Here is a 20262-nt window from a genome sequence, read left to right on the forward strand (position 1 = left end):
TGGTCTGCCCGAAATGGAACCACCCATCCCTGAGGACCTCAGGCAGGGGGCGCTGCCTCCATCCTCACCTGCCCCTGGAACTCCCAGAGCACAGAGACTACCCCTCCCATAAGCCATCGCGGCCTGGCCACCATTTCAAGGCTCGGCCCTGGCGGGAGACAGCCCTGGACTCCACTTCCCGGCAGGCAGTGCGGCCCGCGACGCAGAACTTCATTTCCCAGTAGGCTCCAGGCCGCGAGCGCCGCTGTGCCTTGTGTGGGATGTAAGCGCGGAGGTGGGCGCGGGGGACCGAGGCCAGGACTCTCCTCGAGCCTGGGGCGAGTGGGTTGGCCTGGGGGCGTCTCGCGGGCCGGCTGCTAGGGGCCGGGGGACAAGGGTTTGGAGGAGGGGGCGGGGCGGCCATTGGAAGTCCTCAGCAGGGTCCTTAGGGCGCACCCCATCGGGGTCAGGGCCCCCGGGGTTGTGGGGGTCGAGGAGGCCCTGCAGCCTCGGCTGAAGGGGTCTCGCCTACCAAAGAGGGGGAGCAGATGAGCGGCAGGTGAAGGGAGCAAGGAAGCAGGGAAGTTGCGTGTGTGTGTGGGGAACCCGGCCGAACCTGGGAGGGGGCTCCTCGACCTGCCTGCCCGCCCGTCCCTCCCTCGACTCGCCTGCAGGCCGCTGCCCGCCGCCATGGGGCTGAAGGCCGCCCAGAAGACGCTGTTCCCGCTGCGCTCCATTGACGACGTGGTGCGCCTGTTCGCCGCGGAGCTGGGCCGAGAAGAGCCGGACCTGGTGCTCTTGTCTTTGGTTTTGGGCTTCGTGGAGCATTTCCTGGCTGTCAACCGCGTCATCCCCACCAACGTGCCTGAGCTCACCTTCCAGCCCAGCCCCGCGCCCGACCCCCCGGGCGGCCTCACCTACTTCCCCGTGGCGGACCTGTCCATCATCGCCGCCCTGTATGCCCGCTTCACTGCCCAGATCCGCGGTGCCGTCGATCTGTCCCTCTACCCCCGAGAGGGGGGCGTCTCCAGCCGTGATCTGGTGAAGAAGGTGTCCGATGTCATCTGGAACAGCCTCAGCCGCTCCTACTTCAAGGACCGAGCCCACATCCAGTCCCTCTTCAGCTTCATCACAGGTTGGAGCCTGACAGGTGGCAAGGGCGGGCATCGTGGCCTACCTGAGAACCTTGGCCTGCCTCTCCGCAACACTGTACAGTTTACAGAGCCCTGTTGAGCCCTGTAGACTTGTGCAGCAGGGCAGGTGTGAGTCCCACGTTTGAGTGGGAGAAACGGAAGCCCAGAGAGGGGAAGTGATGTACCAAGGTGACACCTGGAGAGAATGGCAGGGCTGGGACTATAAGCAGGTCACTTGGCTCCAAATCCACTAACCCACCTTCTACCCCCTCAGCACCCTCCCTCCTGTGCCACTGAGCAGCCACTGGAGTCCTGGGGCCCAGCGTGGGGCTCAGAGAACAGCAACAGTTTTGGGGGGTAGGGTGGGATGAAGAGGCAAAGTTGAGCTACCTTTGAAAGAATGAACTGGAATACTATCTCTGAGAATGTTTGCAAGTAAACAGACCAGGGAATTGACCTCAAGAAGCTGAGGGCTCAGGGCTTGCAAAGAGCCGCTTTCTTTGTGCCAAATCCAGTTTAATGGCTATCACGTCCTGGGGTGCCATGTTGAGACGGAATCTGAGGCTGCCTCTGAGCTTGGCAGGAGGAATGCTGAGATAAAGTAGGAGTATTTGCTGGAGGGTATGTGAGAAGAGAGTTGGCTAGAGCCTCCTGTTTTTGTCATCTCTGTTGTAATCTAATAGGGGAAAGGAAATGGGAAAATCCTTACATTAACAAAATATATACCGTGGTTGCAGAAAAGGGGAAGGGAGAGGGTCAAAGACTGGGTTGAGCTGTGAAAGGTCCAGGAAGGTCTCTTGTGGGGGCTGAGTGATGTTAACAGGGGAAGGAGAAGGTTGGCGCTCATTGGAGGGAAGGGTGGAGGAATGGTGGGCAGGAGTGGCTGAGGTCTGGGCACAGGCTGGAGACGGGGCGGGAGGTAAAGCATGGCCCATCACTACCGTCCCCGTTCCCCACCCCACCCCAGGCACAAAACTGGACAGCTCTGGTGTGGCCTTTGCTGTGGTAGGGGCCTGCCAGGCCCTTGGTCTCCGGGATGTCCACCTGGCCCTGTCCGAGGACCACGCCTGGGTAGTGTTTGGGCCCAACGGAGAACAGACAGCTGAGGTCACCTGGCACGGCAAGGGCAATGAGGACCGCCGGGGCCAGACGGTCAACGCGGGTGTGGCCGAGCGGGTACTGCTCCCCCCACCCTGCCCCCTCACACGGTGCCAGCCCAGCCACTCTAGGGACTTTACTTCCATGGGCCACACTCCCCTCTTCCCATCACCACCACCAGGGACAGCCCTGCCCCTGGCTGTCATTCCCTGGAGCAGGCCATCATGGGACATTTGCTCTTGTCCCTCCCCAGAGCTGGCTGTACCTGAAAGGGTCATACATGCGCTGTGACCGCAAGATGGAGGTGGCATTCATGGTGTGTGCCATCAACCCTTCCATTGACCTGCACACTGACTCCCTGGAGCTGCTGCAGCTGCAGCAGGTGGGGAGGGGCCCTAGGGCGGGAGTGGGCTGGGCTAAGTCTCTGGCTCGCTGTGGGACCCTGGGTGGGGGCACTCTTCCTCCCTGAGCTTCAGTGTTCCCTTCTGTAAAATGGGTTAATTCCTGGCCTGACCAGGAATGTGAGGGTGTGAACTCTGAAGGACTGGTTCCCAAATTCTGGCCCTTCCTGCCTGGTGGGAGGTCCCTATTTTGCTGGACCCCACCTCTGCCTGACAGGCTGAGGACCCTACCCACCTCCCCCCAGCTCACACCTCTCTCCTTGGGCCCCTAGAAGCTACTCTGGCTGCTCTATGACCTGGGACATCTGGAAAGGTCAGTAGGGGGAAGGGCCAGGCTGGGCCTCGGTGTGGGGGTGCTGGGTGGCTGCCTGGACTCACGCCCGTTTCCCAGGTACCCCATGGCGCTGGGGAACCTGGCAGATCTGGAAGAGCTGGAGCCCACCCCTGGCCGGCCAGACCCACTCACCCTCTACCACAAGGTGGGGGCATCTTGGCGGGGGGCACAGGGGGGAGGCCCTTAACGGTAGCTGGGGGCTGGCAGGGGTCAGGCAAGCAGAGAAAAACTTTGTGTCATGGGGCAGTCATCCACTCAGTTCCCATTCTGTGGGCATCTACCAGGTGCCCAACCCTGGCCTGGGTACAGAGGACAGTGACACGACCCACATGTGGTCCCTGCTTTCAAGGAGCTTCAGGCTGGGGCTGGGGGAACAGCACCCCACAGGAGTCGTTATAATCAGCACAGTCAGGGCTGTCTGGGGGTGAAGGATTTGTGTCCCAGTGTCCCAGCCTGTGAGTGGCAGGGCCTGGATTTGATCCCTCAGCCTTGCTTTTGCTGCTGTCCTCTCACTGTTCTTCCTGGGGTACAAGGGAGGTCAAATGGGGGTGGGGAGCAGTGAGGAAGGGGTGTCAATTGACTGTGAGAGTAAAGGGATGCTGGGCTTGGCTTGGAAGGCTGCAGTGTTTGTGTAGGAAAGCTGGGGAGTGGGTTGGGCCCTGAGCTTGGAGGGCAGGCCCCCCGCCCTCCCTAGGCCTGGCTCTGTTGGGGGACCCCACCCACTGCGGGCTGGCCCAGGCCTCAGAAGCTGTCTGGCAGACCCAGGTGAGGAACTCCTGTTTGAGGCACTGGCAGGGAGTGCAGGTGAGGTTGGAGAGGGGGACTCTTTGGGATCCTCCTGTCGCCCCTTCTGGGGGTGGTCTCCAGGACATTCGTGCCCACTGGGGGCTGCCTGCTGAGGCCCCTCTGCCCCACCCCAGGGCATTGCTTCAGCCAAGACCTATTACCGGGATGAGCACATCTACCCGTACATGTACCTGGCCGGCTACCACTGTCGCAACCGCAATGTGCGTGAAGCCCTGCAGGCCTGGGCCGACACAGCCACTGTCATCCAGGAGTGAGGACCCCCACCGGGGCTTCAGCCCTCCCTGCCTCCCCCACTCTGTGTCCTGTTTCCACCTGCTCTCATCTGGGATGAGGCTGGGGACCCAAGCCGCATCCCTCCCCACCAGTCCTGGGCAGCAGGGCCTCCAGCCAGGGGAGGGAGGGGCCCCTGGTTAGGGCCTGAGGCCCTTCTTGCCTTTTCCACCCCTCCCACCTTCCAACTACTGGATGCCGGGGCTGTCACCCCCAGCCCCACGCTCCTCCTCTTGCTCTGAGCTGACCTAGACACCGTCATCTGGGACTCAGGACCCCAACCACCTGCCTGGTTCCTGGGAAGACCCAGGGAAGGAAACCTGGGGTCTGCCTGACCAGGTCCCTGGGGCCACCCACCGTGGCCAAGACCCCACAGCGCCCTCCTGCTCTCACAGCTACAACTACTGCCGGGAAGACGAGGAGATCTACAAGGAGTTCTTTGAAGTAGCCAACGACGTCATCCCCAACCTGCTGAAGGAGGCAGCCAGCCTGCTGGAGGCGGGCGAGGAGCGGCCAGGGGAGCAGCCCCAGGTGAGGGCCTGGCTCCGGCCTGCGTTCCCCCTCCCACCTGAGCCTGGCTGTGAGGGGCTGAGGGGCTTCAGGGTTTCCACCCTTGTCTTCAGGTAAAGGGGTGGAGGCTCGCCCCTTCCATGGCCAGGGGTGGGTTGGAGGTAGGGATGGGTGCTCTCGTTTCAGGCCTGGCTGAAGACTGACTTTACAAAAGGCTCTTGGCCTCTGGTCACTTCTGGTGGGCACCTTCTCATAGGGGCGGGTGTGGGGGGTCTGACCTGTGCCCTCCCTGCCCCCTTGCCCAGGGTACGCAGAGCCAGGGCTCTGCACTCCAGGACCCTGAGTGCTTCGCCCACCTGCTGCGCTTCTACGATGGCATCTGCAAGTGGGAGGAGGGCAGCCCCACGCCAGTGCTGCATGTGGGCTGGGCCACCTTCCTTGTGCAGTCACTAGGCCGCTTCGAGGGACAGGTGAGGGGCAGCTGGGAAGGGGGTTTGCAGGGGTTTGGAGATGACAGGTGGCGCCAGGAGCTCCCAGGGGCCGAAGGCAGCACCCGGGGCCCCCAGGACTGCCTCTTTTGGCGGCGGCTTAGGGGGTCCCAGCCCCCGCCTGCAACCTCTCCCTGGCTTGCCCTCCCCGTCGGCCCAGGTGCGGCAGAAGGTGCGCATAGTGAGCCGCGAGGGAGAGGCTGCAGAGGCTGAGGAGCCGTGGGGTGAGGAGGCCCGGGAAGGCCGGCGCCGGGGCCCGCGGCGCGAGTCTAAGCCGGAGGAGCCCCCGCCACCCAAAAAGCCGACGCTCGACAAGGGGTCCGGCGCAGGCCAAGGCGCGGTGCCGGGGCCCCCCCGGCGACCTCCAGGGACGGTCCCGGGCACTGTCCGCGGCCCCGAGGGCGGCAGCGCGGCCCCAGCCCCGGCGCCCGCCGCCTCGCCGCCGCCGGAGGGGCCGGTGCTCACTTTCCAGAGCGAGAAGATGAAGGGCATGAAAGAGCTGCTGGTGGCCACCAAGATCAACTCGAGCGCCATCAAGCTGCAGCTCACGGCGCAGTCGCAGGTGCAGATGAAGAAGCAGAAGGCGTCAACGCCCAGCGACTACACGCTTTCCTTCCTCAAGCGGCAGCGCAAGGGCCTCTGAGCCACCCCGGGGCCGTCCCCAGCCCGCGGGGACCCAGGCCCCGGGAGGACGGACTCTACCCCAGCCCCTGACCTTAGGATTCGCTCTCCGCTCAGAACCGAGGGCCCTGACCCGGCCATCGGAATGTAGGTTGCGTCCCATAGAACCCCGGCCGGCGGTTGAACCCTCACCTCTGGCCCCGCCGCGAGGCTGGGTTCCTGCCCCGAACTCGGAACTGAGGCACCACCCCGAACTCAGGGGTGCAGGGCCCACCTCCAGGCCGGGAACCGAGAACCTCCTCAGCCCCTAGGAGCACATTTCTACACTTCAGAACTCCCAAGCCCCTCAGCCGTTTGCAGGATTTCTAAATCCCCGCCGCCTCCGCTCGCTAGCGCGTGAGCCGGGGGCGCGGAGCTCCGCCCGCAGCCGGTGTGACTCTGAGCCCCGCCCCTTCCTGACCCAGCTGGCCCCAGATCTGAGCAAGGGCTCTCTTCCGAGACCCGGGAACCTCCCGGAGTGGCAGCGCATCTCGGGGGACCCCGGAGGAAATCTGTATGGGGTGGGGAGCGGGCGAGAGGAACCTGATCTGTTCCTGTTTTGTACATAGATTTATTTTTCAGTTCCAAGGAAGATGAATACATTTTGTAAAAAAAAAAAAAAGTGTGCGTCCGTGTTTGCCGGGGGAAACTGGGATGGGCAGCTGGGGAGTGGGGGGGGCGCTTCCCAACGCCTTCCGGCCCCGCGCCGCGGGCTCGGCACCTGTAGCGCGGCGGCGGGACCTGGGCGCTCTCGGCTCCGCGCCCGGCCCCGGGACTTCCCCTAGCCGCCCAGGGCCTGCACCGCGGGCGCCTCCTCCCGGCCGCGCCCCTGGCCCCGGCCCCGCCCCCCGGCCCGCCCCCGCGGCCTCCCAGCCACCGGCGCCGGCCCCGCCCCGCCCCCGCGCCGCCCCGCGCCGGCTCCGCAGCTCGCGCCCGCCGGCCCGCCCGGGCCATGGCGCTGCTGCGGGACGTATCGCTGCAGGATCCGCGGGACCGCTTCGAGCTGCTGCAGCGCGTGGGGGCCGGGACCTATGGCGACGTCTACAAGGTGCGCCGAGCGGGAGAGCGGGTGCCCGCTCCATGTCCTGCCGCGGGATCCGGCCCCCAGCTCCGCCCCCTCCTCACGCCGCTTCCCCCCCACCCTCCGCTCCTGCAGGCCCGCGACACGGTCACGTCGGAACTGGCCGCCGTGAAGATAGTCAAGCTAGACCCAGGTGAGGGCCTGGGGCCGAGGCCTCTGCGCGGAGCGGGGCGCCGGGGCGGGGAGTTGACTTTTCCGAGACCCCTGTGAGGCAGGCCCCAGCAGGTGCCGGTCGCCTGGCGCCTAGCTGGCGGGGGGAGGCACTCTGTGCCCATATTGCAGATGGGGGCACTGAGTCAGAGCCGCCCCTGACATGCGCTCCCCCATGATGCCCTGTGCTCCCCAGGAGACGACATCAGCTCTCTCCAGCAGGAAATCACCATCCTGCGGGAGTGCCGCCACCCCAACGTGGTGGCCTACATTGGCAGCTACCTCAGGTGAGGCTTCTCCTTCCTCACAGCCCCCAGGCAGCCCTCTTGTGGCCCTGCTGTGTGCCCACCCCAGCTCTGTGTCACCCCCCCCCCCCCAGGAACGACCGCTTATGGATCTGCATGGAGTTCTGCGGAGGGGGATCCCTGCAGGAGATTTACCATGGTGAGGGTCAGGACTCCAGGCTCCAGAGGGCCACAGCCTCCTCCCCACCCCCCAACCTGGGTCAGCCGGGGAGAGCCAGGGCTGGACTGGGGCCCCTGCCACTCTTGACTGGCTGTGTGACCTTGAGAGAAACGCTGTCCTTCTCTGAGCTCAGTGTCCCTGAGTACAGAGAGATGTGGCCAGCAGCCTTTTCTCCCAGTGGTGCCTGCTGCTTCCCCCCCGCCCCCATGGGGTGGCCTGGGCGGCAGGCCTCTCCTTCAAACTGTTGCAGCCCTCACCTCTTCCGTTTCAGCCACCGGGCCCCTGGAGGAACGGCAGATTGCCTATGTCTGCCGGGAGGCACTGAAGGTAGTCGGGCCCTGAAAGCCATCTACATCTCTCATTTCCCAGTAGTTGTGGGCAGGGAGCCCAGCTGGCCACTGGGGGGCCGGGGTGGGGGTGCCTCAGGCAGGGCTGGCCCGAGGGGCTGCGGGTCCTGGGGGAAGGGGCCCCAGCCCTGTTGCCGGAAGCAGCCCATTTCCCTCTTGGCTCAGTCACTTCCTGTTTGGGGAGAGGGGAGGAGGAAGCGGCTTGGGTGGGGGGCCCATTCTAACAGGGAGTTGAGAGGTGGGATGGTGCTGGGTGGGGTGCACTCAGGGACTTCTCTTTGTCCCCAGGGGTTGCACCACTTGCATTCTCAGGGGAAGATTCACAGAGACATCAAGGTAGGGGTCTGGCCAAGGGTGTCGTGGGAGGGAGGAGGCGGCTTTCGGGGGCACCCAGCGGCATTCTCTCTCTTCGTTCCACAGGGAGCCAACCTCCTCCTCACCCTCCAGGGAGATGTCAAGCTGGGTCAGTACCCCAGGGGTAAAATTAGGGTGAGAGTTCCGAGGGGGTCTCCTGAAATCATAGAACCTTGGTTCAAGTCCAGGTGCCACCTTGAGCCTCAGTTTCCCCACTTGGAAAACAGAACACTATTCCCTTCCTTTGGGAGTTGGGTGAGGTGGCTCTGTATAGTGGGACATGGGATCAGGCAGTTGGTCAGGATTGGAGAGTGGTTGATCCCTCCCAGGAGGGGACCTGGCCTTGCCTTGGGCCCCAGCAGCTGGGGCTGGACCTGGGCCACCTGCCTGTCTGAGCCCTGCCAGGTGCATCCTGACCTTAAGCCCTGGGGAAAGTGGCCACTCCCATGTCTCCCTGCAGCTGACTTTGGGGTCTCCGGTGAGCTGACGGCATCAGTGGCTAAGAGGAAATCTTTCATCGGGACTCCATACTGGTGAGGCTGCGTCACGAGCAGAGGGGACGGGGCCACAAATGGGGCCCCCAGCCACCCCATCCGTGACCTCGCCCCTAGGATGGCCCCGGAGGTGGCCGCTGTGGAGCGCAAAGGCGGCTACAATGAGCTGTGTGACGTCTGGGCCCTGGGGATCACTGCCATCGAGCTGGGAGAGTTGCAGCCCCCTCTCTTCCATCTGCACCCCATGAGGTCAGCCTAATGCTTGTGCCTTGCTTGACCCCTGGCCTGTCGACCCTCAACCCCTGACCTTGCCCCCTCCACAGGGCCTTGATGCTCATGTCCAAGAGCAGCTTCCAGCCACCTAAGCTGAGAGACAAGACTCGCTGGTGAGGGCCCACGCCCCCCTTCCAGGCCCCATGGGGGAGGAGGGCCTTCTGCTGGCTCCCAGGGTGCACCCCCAAGAACCCTGTGCTCTCGGCTCCACAGACCGTCTCATTGGGGACCTGGTCCACCCCCTGTGTGGACGGGGAAGAAAAGCAGGTGGTGGAGCTAGAGGAGCTGCTGTGTCACCCTGTCGTTGCCTGGGCTGGCTGCCCTTGGCCTCAGGCCGGCTCCCTCCTGGTGCCAGGATGCCAAGTGGGAGCTAACCTGGGTGGGGGCGGGGGTGCTCTTGTGCCCACCAGGACCCAGAATTTCCATCACTTCCTCAAGTTGGCCCTGACCAAGAACCCCAAAAAGAGACCAACAGCAGAGAAGCTTCTGCAGGTGGGAGGCAGGGGCAGGATGAGGGGCTTGATGCTTGAAAGCAGGGGCCCCCAGGGGTCAGGGTCTGACCTGACCCCCCCGCAATCCTCCAGCACCCATTCACAACCCAGCAGCTCCCTCGGGCCCTCCTCACACAGCTGTTGGACAAGGCCAATGACCCCCACCTAGGAACCCCCTCCCCTGATGACTGTGACCTGGAGGTGAGTGGAGGGAGCTGGGGAAGGGGGCCTTGGCCTGGCCTGGTTGGAAGGAGCCCCCGGGTCATAGAGATCAAAGTCCCTTTAGCTTAGATGTTTCCCGCACTGGGAGCCTCCCTCCAGAGTCGAGCCCGTTAGGAATCCTTCCTGAGCCAAAGCCGGGTCCTGCCTTCCCGTAGCTCCCCCCTGTGATAGGTTGCTGTCCTCAGGCCCAGACTGACCCTGCTGCCCGCTGAGCTGTCTTCTTTGCTTTCTGTGTGCCCTTTGGCAAGTTACTTGACCTCTCTGAGTCCATTTTCTTGTCTGTGGAATGCGGGTGATGGTTTATCTCGTGAGAATCTCAAGGCTTGTTGTGAGAACAGAGCACGTGGACATGCAGACGGCACCCGAAGTGGTACCCGGCGTGGAGCAGGTGCCCGTGACGGGCGACGTGGCCACTGCTTTTGTTCTGTCCTAGACTTACGACATGTTTCCCGACACCATCCACTCCCGGGGGCAGCATGGCCAGGCCGAGAGGACCCCCTCAGAGATCCAGTGTGAGCTTGGTGGGGGTGGGTGCCGATTTGCTGTTGGGAGGGGGGGTCAGTCCTGAGACTCCGGCCTCCCCAACCCTTGTCCTGACCCTTGAACCCTGGGCCCCCCAGTTCACCAGGTGAAATTTGGCGCGCCCCGCAGGAAGGAAACAGACCCGCTGAATGAGCCGGTGAGGGGGCTGGGGCGGGGGGTGGTGCAGGGGTGAGGGGCGGGGTGCACCAGAGATGGAGGGCGAGCAGGTCTGCTCCAGGGAGCTGCAAAACAGGGCGGGCAGCCTGGCCCTCAGGCCTGGGAAGGCTTCCCGAGCAGGCAGCCCACCCCAGGACAGCCCGCTGGCAGGTGGCAGAATGGCCTTTCCTTTCTGGAAAAGTCTCCCGGCTCCACCACCGCTCCCCTCCTTCACCGCCTCTTCTTCACGCTGTCGCCTGCTGTCAGTCTCTCTCTTTACCCATAATCTGAGTCTCTGTTTTCTTGCTCTGACACGTTCTTTCTGTTTCTTCATTCTTCTCTCTCACAATTTCTTGGTTTTTCTGCCTCTTGTAGGTCTCTGGCCTTTACCATCTCACTTTCCAGCTGTCTTATCTTCTCTCTCTTTTCCATAATCTCTATTTTTTTACTTTTTATTTTGAAAGATTTACAAGCTTACAGAAGAGTTGCAAAAATATTACAAAAACAATAGAGAATTCCAATATACTCCCTACCCAGATACCTAGATTTTCTAATTTTTGCATTTTGCGTATGTATTATATGATTCATTCTTTTTAACTATCTTTATATCTCAATTTATTATTTATCTATCTTCTGTTTGTTGTCCAAACATTTTAGCATAAGTGGCATACATCATGCTTTTATAACACTTGACGTTTCCATGTACGTTTTCTAAGAACAAGAACATTCAGTCACATAACCACATTAAATATAGAAACCTAATATTGATATGAAGCTCACGGTCTCCATTCCAGTTTCTCAGCTGTCTCAGTAACGTTCTCTGGGCCTTTTCTCCTCCATTACTGGATGCAACCTAGGCTCATGTCCTGCATTTAATCGTCATTGTCTCTTTAGTCTTTTTTATTAACTGTGGTAGCACCTATACAACGTGAACTTTCCCTTCTCAAGCCCTCCTGAGCGTACGAGTCACTGGCATCAGTTGTGTCCACAATGCCGTGTTCCCATTGCCACCGTCCATCACCCCAAGCAGAGACCCTGAGCTCATCGAGCATGACTCCCCATTCCCCCTGCCCCTGGTAGCCTGTAACCTGCTTTCTGTCTCTATGGATTTGCACGTTTGCACATTCTAATTGTTTCCTATATGCGGGATCCTATCATAGCTGTCCTTTCGTGCCTGGCTCATTTCGCTGAACAAGATGTCTTCAGAGTTCATGCGTGCTTTAGCCCGTCCCACAGTCTCAGGGTCACTCCCTTACTTTGCCTCTCTGTCTCTCTCCCGGGCTCTCTGACTCGGTTTCCCCACAGTGGGAGGAAGAGTGGACGCTGCTGGAAAAGGAGGAGCTGAGTGGGTGAGTGAGGGAGAGAGGGAAGCTGCTGGGGAGGGGCTGGGGGCAGCAGAGAAGGCTGACCTCTGACCCCTTCCCACCCTGCCCAGGAGCCTGCTGCAGTCAGTCCAGGAGGCCCTGGAGGAGAGGTGAGGGGCTGCAGTCTGCAGGGAGGGGGCGGGCCAGCCAGCTCTGGGTCCCAGTCACCTCTCACGTCTCCTCTCCTTCTGGTTTGTCCCCCACAGGAGCCTGACCATCCGGCCAGCCTTGGACCTCCAGGTTGGGGGCAGGGGGAGAAGGCAGAGCTGGGCAGGGTGGAGAGTGGGCTGCAGAGGGTGTAACTGGGTGGGGCAGGGTTACAGGGTCCCCCTCCTGCCAGGTGCTGGACTCCCCAGACAATGCCATGGGAACCATCAAGCGGGCCCCCTTCTTGGTCCTGTCCCCCACTGAGCCTCCGGCTGAGGACCCTCTGTCCAGCCCTCCAGGTGAGTCCCTGACTTGGGAGGCCCAGGAGGCAGGCCCAGGCTGGGCCTGGAGCTGGAAATCACAGAGGCTCTGTGCCTGCAGGGACCCCATCCCCACCTCTACCAGGCCCCGACAGCCCCCCACTGCTGCCCACCGCCTGGGCCACCATGAAGCACCAGGAGGGTCCCGAGGTGAGGGGGGCCACAGAGGGGGTGGGGAGATGGGAGGCTGGGGGTTCATCTCGGCCCTGACTCCTCCTCCCCCTCCCAGAGACCATCCTGCCATGGGCTCCCCCCAACTCCCAAGGTGCATGTAAGTGTTTGCCCTGCATCCCGCAGCCCTGTCCCCCATGGCCCCTGCACACACTCTCACCGGCCCCTGGCATCCCCCACAGATGGGCGCCTGCTTCTCCAAGGTCTTCAATGGCTGCCCCCTACGGATCCACGCTGCTGTCACCTGGATCCACCCCGTTACCCGGGGTAGGCTGGGGCAGGGGGCCAGGGAGGAGGCAGAGGCCCCCGGCTTGGGTTGAGGGCCTGACAGACCTCTGATCCCACACTCAAATCTGCAGACCAGTTCCTGGTGGTGGGGGCTGAGGAAGGCATCTACACGCTCAACCTGCACGAGCTGCATGAGGACACCCTGGAGAAGGTGAGGCCGGGCTGGCTGCGCGGGGCGGACGGCCGCGGGGGCCTGGGGCGTTGACCCTCTGTCCACGGGTCTCTGTCCGTCCCCTCCAGCTGATCTCACCCCGCTGCTCCTGGCTCTACTGTGTGAACAACGTGCTACTGTCGCTCTCAGGTACAGGCCAGGCGGGGCAGGGAGACGGGCCTCGCAGCTCCCACAGCTGCTGCCGGCACCTGCCCACCAATGCTCTCCCTCCCTCCCTGGCAGGGAAATCCACACACATCTGGGCCCACGACCTGCCGGGCCTGTTTGAGCAGCGGCGACTACAGCAACAGGTTCCCCTCTCCATCCCCACCAACCGCCTCACCCAGCGCATCATTCCCAGGTCAGAGGCTCCCACAGGAGCCTGGAGGTGCTGACGTGGGGGCAAGGGGGATTCGGGGGGCCTGTGCATGATGCTGAGGCTTGTGATCTTGCATGAGTCACTTCACCTCTCTGAGCTCCGGTTTCCTCATCTGTCAGTGCAGTTGGTAGCCTCCACACACACCCCCCACACCCCAGGCTTGTTGGAAGTCACGCAGATGGTGGATGTGAAAGTGCTTTGCAAATCGTGGGAACTCTGGTTTGTAGGCTGTGGGGTATAATATGACACGGGGACATTTATGGAATGCCTGCTGTGTGCCAGGCCCTATGCTGGCCTTGAGATATAACGAATCAAACACTCCTTGCCTTCAAGAAACACACAGTTACGACCTGGTACTGAGGCAGGGTGAATTCCCAGTTGGAAAGGTTTTCCAGGTTTTCCAGGCAGATGGGTTAGGGAACAGCATTCCAGGGCAGAGGGAAGAGCAAGTGTAAATGCAGGCAGGGAGGAAGCTGCCCAGTGATCTGGGAACTCCCCGGTGTTTGGCCTGCAGGAGTAGGGCAAAGCAGCGGAGACCAAGCTGCACAGCTGGTGGAGCCCGTCCTTTGGTGCTGGGCCAAGAGTTTGCGGTTCGTCCAACTGGCCGCGGGCACCGTGAATATTTTGGAAGGATCGCTCCGTACATCACTCAGGATTCTTTGCATTGCAGGGAATTTAGCGGTTCTTGTTAACTCAAAGTCCAGGTGTAGGGTTAGCTTCAGGCTGGGCTGGATCCAGGGCTTAGAGGGCACCAACAGGAATCTTTCTGCATATCTTGGCTGCCTCTTTTTGTGGTCTTCATTCTCAGGCAGGTTCTTCTGTCAAATGTGGGCTGCCTGCAGTTCCAGGCCAGCATTCTGCTAGCTGACTGCCCCGTAGAACTAGAGCCTCTGTTTCCAAGTAACTCCCACAAAAACCCAGGGCCGAGTCTCATTGATCTCACTTGGGTCCCTGCCCAGCCCGGAGCCAGGCGCTGTGACCAGTAACTGGGCCTGGTCATGTGTCCTTTCCTGGCGCCTGGGGGAGGGAGAAAGGGGCTTATCAGCCCGACCCAGAGGAAAACCCACGGGCTGTTGTCAGGAAGAAATGCTGGACAGATAAAAACAAGCAGCAGCCTGTGCTGGGCAGGCGGTGTGGATGGAGAGGGTGCACTGGAGGGCAAGGCTGGCAAGAGAGCCCCCCGGAAAGGAGACCAGAGATGAGGGGGTCAGGCTGAGGGATGGTGAGAACTGGGTGGACTTGAGCAGTTTTTAGGAAGTGGAATTGATGGAATTTGGGGACTGATGGGGGGGGGGTGAGGGGTGAGGGCTTGGGGGGCTCCAGAGTGGCAGATTATGGAAAGATAGCGAGCTCACCTTTGTCATGTGTTTTGTGAGATCCAGAGGGATGTCCCAGGGCAGAGCCACTCATTCATTCATCCAGGCATTCAGTGATTGTCTCCTGAGCACCGAGGATGTGCCTTGAGATACATCTGCAAATTACAAAACCAGTACCCCTGCCCCTGACGTTCTTAAGACTTTCTTGTGGGGACAGACAGACAACAAGCAGTGGACGTAAAAAAAAGAATAGTTTGGTGGTGATGGCATGAGCGGAAAGTGCTACACCCAGAAGGGCAGGGAGGAAGGAGGCCAGGGGCGTTGGATGGGGATTGCGCTTTTGAACAGTGTGGTCAGAGAAGGAGCTGTTTGAGCAGAGACTTGGACGAGGTCTCGAGGGCAGAGGGATCGGCCAGTGCAAAGGTCCTGAGGCAGCGCTGGGCCTGGGCTGTGGGAGGCCCAGGCAGGAGGCCAGATGGAGTGAGAGGGAGGTGATGCGGTCAGGCCTTGCAGCCCCAGTGGGGCCTTTGGCTTTGACTCTGAGTGGCCTGGAAACCTCCGCAGGGTTTTCCCACAGAGGAGGATGCAACCTGATGGAGGCTCAAACAGGACCAGTCCAGCTGCCGTGTTGAGAACAGACTGAGGACTGCGAGGGGGGACGCGGGGGCCTGACAGGAGTTGCAGGGATCCAGATGGAAGGTGATAGTGGCTTGGGCCGGGGTAGCAGTGAAGGAGGTAAAAAAGCAGTTGGGTTCTGGTTCTGTTTTGAAAGTAGAACCAACAGGATTCCTGATGGATTGGTGGTGGACGGAGGGGACAGACTGGAGCCAAGAATGCCTCCAAGGCTTTTGGCCTGGGCCATGGAAAGGATGGAGCTGTCATCAGGTGGGGGTGGAGCTGGTTTGGGGGAGCAGAGTTCAGTTTGGTCACGCTGAGTTTGAGAAGCTTTTATTAGAGTGTGAGTGGAGTTGGCTGGGGAGGGGGTTGGCATTTTGAGGAGAGAGGAGGGCCTGGGGCTGTGGGCTTAGATGTCGCTGTGGCCAGGTACGGGGTGGGGGTGGAAGCCAGTGGAGGGGTTGGGAGAGAGGGGGGAGGCTGGGCCAGTGGCTACCCCAGCCTGTGAGGTCGCAAGGGCCCCCAGGCCCTTCCTGCTTCTCGCGTGCTCGCTCTGGACACATCTGGAGCCCTGTGGCCTGGGGCTTCCTGAGCTCAGTCCCCAAGTGAGCCTCCGCTTTGGCCCAGAACCTTCAGGAAACAGGCCCCTCCGAGCCCCAGAAAGTCACAGGTGGCTTTGGGCGTGGGTTTGGAAAATCGGAGTCAAGGCATCCACTTTGAATGTGAAGGACAGAGAACCTGAGTTGTTTGGAGAAACAGACAAGTACAGAAACAGATGCCTGGGCTGGCTGGGGTGTCTAGAAGTCAAGGCGAGAGGGAGCTGCGGGGGCCCACTCAGAAGGGCCCAGGTCCTGGCAGAGGGCACAGCCAGAGCCTGGGAGGAGGCAGGGAGAGGCAGAGAGAGGCTCGAAGGGTCCCCTGGGTGCATGGGGGGCAGGGCACCCAGTAACCAAGGCCGGAACCCCTCAGATCCCACCCCTCGCCGCTTCTCCCAGGCAGCCAGGGTGAACCATCTGCTGTCCCCCGTGGTTGTGGCCTTTACCAGGCAGCAGAGGGCAGGCCATTGGTCGGTGTTTTTTTGCAAGTCATTTAACCTCCTTGGCCTGTTGCCCAGTTGTGAAATGAGCAAATATGGGGTTGGGACAGGGCCACAAGTGTTCTCTGCTGCCTGGAGGCCCCTCGACACTCTCATTTCTTCATTTAGACCCTGTCTTCAACTTAAAAGCATTTTCAGTGGCTCAAAATAAATGGAAAAGCAAGCACACAGGGTGGTAAGAGCCAGCCCTTTTTGGGGTGCACACGTGCCACATGCTGGTAAGCCCTGGCACATGTCAATGCATTTCATCCTCACTGTGGCCCTGCAAGGGGGGGGGGGGCTACCATCACCCCCATTTTACAGATAAGAAAACTGAGGCACGAGAGGTTAGGCAAACTGCCCAGGGCCACAGAGTCAGAGAATGCTCCAGGCTGTAGACACGGGCACTGGAGCTTCAGATCCTGGGCCCTGCACTGGCTGTGCTACTTGGGCAAGTTACTCTGCCTTTCTGAGCCTCGGCCATAAAGCAGGGCAGGTGATAGTGCACACCTCCTTGGTCGGATGGCACCCATGACACCTGCACTGGTTGTCACCCCCAGACGCTTCGCCCTGTCCAGCAAGATTCCTGACACCAAAGGCTGCCTGCAGTGCCGCGTGGGTAAGAGCTGGGCGGCGTGGGGCGGGGCCGGGGAGGGGCAGGGAAGGCTGGGGCACACACCCAGCCCTGCTCCCACCTCCGCTTCCCTTGCAGTGCGGAACCCCTACACGGGCAGCACCTTCTTGCTGGCAGCCCTGCCCGCCAGCCTGCTCCTGCTGCAGTGGTACGAGCCGCTGCAGAAGTTCCTGCTGCTGAAGGTGTGGGGACGGGTGGGATGGGGCCCAGGGGGCCCTTGGGTGGGAGGTGGGGGGCCAGGGGGCAGAGGTGGAGACCTGAGCATCCCTGCTGCCCCCAGAACTTCTCCAGCCCCCTGCCCAGCCCGGCAGGGATGCTGGAGCCACTGGTGCTGGACGGGAAGGAGCTACCGCAGGTGTGCGTGGGGGCCGAGGGCCCCGAGGGGCCGGGCTGCCGGGTGCTGTTCCACGTCCTGCCCCTGGAGGCCAGCCTGACACCTGACATCCTCATCCCACCTGGTGAGAAGGAGAGCGGGCTGCTGTGTGCATGTGTGTGAGACAGACAGACAGACATACGGAGACTACTGACAGACCAGGCTCTCAAACTGTGTTCTCCACAGCCTTAGGGCTCCATGAAGACCTTGGGGACCCGAGGGCGGCCAGATGGGGTCCACGGCCCCCAGCCCCACTTCAGTGAGCCTGGCCTGGGCTTCCCATAAGGGATTTCACTAGAGCAGAGGGTGACTGCTCAGGGTAAAATGGACCAGCCCTGCTCCGGATCAGGGCAGGGCTGCAGGGACAGAGCCAGGCCTGGGCGAGATGGGACCAGCGGCCTCCATCCAAGTGGGGAAGCAGGACACTGGGCACCAGGACAGCTCGGGAACCTCGGGAGAGGCAGTGGGGGAGGGAGGAGGAAGGGCGCATTGTCCGTGACCCTCCTGGGTGCCAGGCCCCGAGCCAGGGGCCCCAAGCACAGGATTCTGTTCTCACCGTGGCCCTAGTGTCCCGGGCTGCCCTCACAGAGTACCACAAACTGGGGGGCTTGAAACCACAGACAGACATTTCTGGTCTCACGGTTCTGGAGGCCAGAGGGGTGAAATCAAGATGCTGGCAGGGCCACAGGGAGACCCCTTCCTTGCCTTGGCCGTCCATGGCCTTGGTTTGTAGATGTTTCACTTCAGTCTCTTTCCTCTGTCTTCACAAAGCTTTCTCCTCTCTGTCGGTCTGTCTTCAAATTTCCCTCTTCTTATAAGGTCTTCTGTTAATTTGGCCTCATTTGAACTCATCATATTTTCAAAGACTATTTCCAAATAAGGTCACCACCATGGGACCGGGGGTCAAGCCTTGGACATGGCTTTTGAAGGGTGCGGTTCAACCCATCATCACCCCTGTGTGATGAATGAGAAAACTGAGGCTCAGATGGGTGAGACTTGCCTGCGGTCACACAGTGGCTGAGCCCCGAAGCCCACTGGCCTGGTTCCAGGGTCCCTGCCCTCCGCAGGCTTTCTGGGAGCAAGCCTGGCCCTGACTGCCCACTCCGTCCTCTGTGGGCCTGCAGACCAGTCACTTCCCTCTTGGGGCCTCAGCTCCCCCAGCCAATGCATGAGTTTAGCTATTAGACCCCTCAAGGCTGTTGTGAGGCTGCAGTGGACGGGGTGGGGCTGGCAACTCACCAAGGCCACGTCTTCCTTCTCTGCCTGCAGAGGGGATCCCGGGCTCGGCCCAGCAGGTGATCCAGGTGGACAGGGACACGGTTCTAGTCAGCTTTGAACGTGAGCTCCTGGGTTTGGGGCCAGGGTGATGGGTGAGGGGGACGCTGCACGGATCCACCTGCCCGGAATGGGCCACCTCATGCCCGACCCACTGGCCCTCTCTCTGAGCAGGCTGCGTGAGGATTGTCAACCTGCAGGGCGAGCCCACGGCCACGCTGGCTCCAGAGCTGACCTTTGACTTCCCCATCGAGACTGTAGGTGAGTGAGCTAGAGGTAGGTGGGCAGGAGGCTCTCCGACAGGGCCTGGGCTGGCAGCGGGGAGAGGAGGCAGATGCCCGGCTCCTCCCGAGAGCCCTCCTGGGCCATCAGCGTCCCCGTGGCCCAGACTGGGCTCCGGGCGTGGCCAAGGGAACAGCCTCCTCAGGCCAGGATGTGGGCTGATGACGGCCTGGCCCTCCAGTGTGCCTGCAGGACAGCGTGCTGGCCTTCTGGAGCCACGGCATGCAGGGTCGCAGCCTCGACACCAATGAGGTGAGTGGGGTGAGGCTGCCCCCTGCCCCAAGGTGCCCACATCTTAGGAGAGGACCCGTGGGGTAGCCTCAGCCCCCTTTCCTTCCAGGTGACCCAGGAGGTCACTGACGAGACAAGAATCTTCCGGGTGCTTGGGGCCCACAGGTAGGACCCGGCTCCCCAGCTGTGCCCCTTCAGACCCCCCTGAGGCCAGAGAGGGGATGGCCATGCCCAGGGCGCCCTCCCTGCCCGCTCACCTTCATCTCTCCCCCTGCAGGGACATCATCCTGGAGAGCACTCCCACCGACAACCCCGGGGCTCACAGCAACCTCTACATTCTCACAGGCCATCAGAGCAGTTACTGAGCAGGCAGGCGCCCCACTGCTCAGGCCCCTGGCTCTGCTGGGCTGAAGGGCGGAAAGAATCCTGAGAAGTGCTTGGGGGCTGGGGAGGGGAGGGGGCCCCCGTCCCTCGTCCCTCGTCTCTGCAATAACTGGACCAGACAAAGCTGCTGTCACCCCCCCACCCCCAACTGCGGACAGCCCAGTCCCTAGTGCCCCACGGCCAGGGGTGGGCCCTGGCGATCCGTTCCACTCTTTTCCATCTTTCTTGTCCACTCTTTCTGCCAAGAGCCTGCACCTGTGCTCTGTCCTAGGGAACATGGTATTTAAAAGAGAGAACTATATTGTATTAAAGATGATTCGATTTTGTTCCATTGGTCCCTCTGGGTTGGGTGGGAGCTGAGCTCACTGCCTCCTCTCCTCACTCCTTCCCTCCCTCCAGCTCGCCTCTCAGTGGGTGTGGGGTGCTGTGGGTGCATCATTCGTAGATGGTAGGCCGCTAGGGTTCCGGGTGGCTCCGAAACAGGGAAGCAAGGCAGAGGTGGTGGGGAGGTCAGTGGCCCCTGGCAGCATCTCAGGGTGCCGTGTGTTCCAGGGCTCCCCTCAGGATCTAGCCCTCAGCTCTGCAGGTTGAGGCCTCTCTGGTGGCTCAGCACCCCGAGGAGTCACGCAGGTGGATGAAACTGGTGTGGAGGCTCAGGAGCCCCTGGGCAAAAAAAAAAAAAAAAATCCAGGGCATCCTCTGCCCCAGGTGGAATCTTACCAGGCAGCTGACTGGGCTGTCCTGTCCCATCTCAGGCAGTTTGTGGGTCCTGAGCTGGGACCCCCTCGGGCCTGGGTTGCTTCTCTGGCTCCGACCCACTGCCCGGGCAGCACCCGTCTCAGGCCAGGACTGACCAAATACAGACCTGCTTGATGTCCTGGGGTCAGTACCAGGACGTGGACCAGCTCCAGTGGGGGCCCCATCATGTTTGCTGGAGCCTGTGTCTCGGGCCGTATCTGCCCACGGCTGACCTTGTGCTTTAGGTTGTCATTCCCTGGGGTTCTCTCTCTGAGGGCCCCCAG

The 20262-nt window shown here is 61.5% G+C and overlaps 2 protein-coding genes across 3 annotated transcripts; both read left to right on the forward strand.

Annotated features, from left to right (window-relative positions):
• The first annotated feature begins 169 nt into the window (after positions 1–169).
• MEN1 (menin 1) lies at positions 170–6293 on the forward strand. 2 transcript variants are annotated; one of them, XM_037838361.1, is made up of 10 exons: positions 170–262; positions 654–1114; positions 2080–2288; positions 2464–2592; positions 2884–2924; positions 3003–3090; positions 3866–4002; positions 4418–4553; positions 4838–5002; positions 5181–6293. In XM_037838361.1, coding segments are annotated over exons 1-10 (1851 nt in total). In that variant the 5' UTR covers positions 170–260; the 3' UTR covers positions 5664–6293. The 2 variants fall into 2 exon arrangements, with proteins under 2 accessions (XP_037694289.1, XP_037694290.1); XM_037838362.1 differs by having other exon boundaries at positions 213–274.
• Positions 6294–6569: 276 nt separating this feature from the next.
• MAP4K2 (mitogen-activated protein kinase kinase kinase kinase 2) lies at positions 6570–19566 on the forward strand. The gene is made up of 32 exons (XM_037839118.1): positions 6570–6728; positions 6837–6894; positions 7108–7198; positions 7291–7355; positions 7648–7703; positions 8012–8059; positions 8144–8186; positions 8538–8610; positions 8689–8820; positions 8895–8957; positions 9255–9336; positions 9429–9536; positions 9991–10069; positions 10178–10236; positions 11541–11584; positions 11671–11709; positions 11806–11839; positions 11940–12045; positions 12128–12216; positions 12296–12337; positions 12420–12504; positions 12597–12676; positions 12766–12826; positions 12920–13037; positions 16622–16680; positions 16774–16877; positions 16976–17153; positions 18338–18406; positions 18518–18604; positions 18807–18877; positions 18966–19021; positions 19134–19566. Exons 1-32 carry the CDS (start codon positions 6633–6635, stop codon positions 19219–19221), a joined length of 2463 nt encoding a protein of 820 aa, XP_037695046.1. The 5' UTR covers positions 6570–6632; the 3' UTR covers positions 19222–19566.
• The last annotated feature ends 696 nt before the right edge of the window (positions 19567–20262 follow it).

This window comes from Choloepus didactylus, chromosome 6, assembly GCF_015220235.1.
Source record: "Choloepus didactylus isolate mChoDid1 chromosome 6, mChoDid1.pri, whole genome shotgun sequence".
NCBI classification, from domain to species: domain Eukaryota; kingdom Metazoa; phylum Chordata; class Mammalia; order Pilosa; family Megalonychidae; genus Choloepus; species Choloepus didactylus.

What these genes read in the sequence shown, in the direction of transcription:
- MEN1 (XM_037838361.1), top strand. An exon ending in AGCTGCTGCAGCTGCAGCAG is followed by an intron (nt 2,593 to 2,883) that starts GTGGGGAGGGGC and finishes TTGGGCCCCTAG; the next exon opens with AAGCTACTCTGGCTGCTCTA. An exon ending in GACCTGGGACATCTGGAAAG is followed by an intron (nt 2,925 to 3,002) that starts GTCAGTAGGGGG and finishes CCCGTTTCCCAG; the next exon opens with GTACCCCATGGCGCTGGGGA.
- MAP4K2 (XM_037839118.1), top strand. Translation starts at nt 6,633, where the DNA reads ATGGCGCTGCTGCGGGACGTATCGCTGCAGGATCCGCGGGACCGCTTC. An exon ending in CCTATGGCGACGTCTACAAG is followed by an intron (nt 6,729 to 6,836) that starts GTGCGCCGAGCG and finishes CCGCTCCTGCAG; the next exon opens with GCCCGCGACACGGTCACGTC. An exon ending in GATCCACCCCGTTACCCGGG is followed by an intron (nt 12,505 to 12,596) that starts GTAGGCTGGGGC and finishes TCAAATCTGCAG; the next exon opens with ACCAGTTCCTGGTGGTGGGG.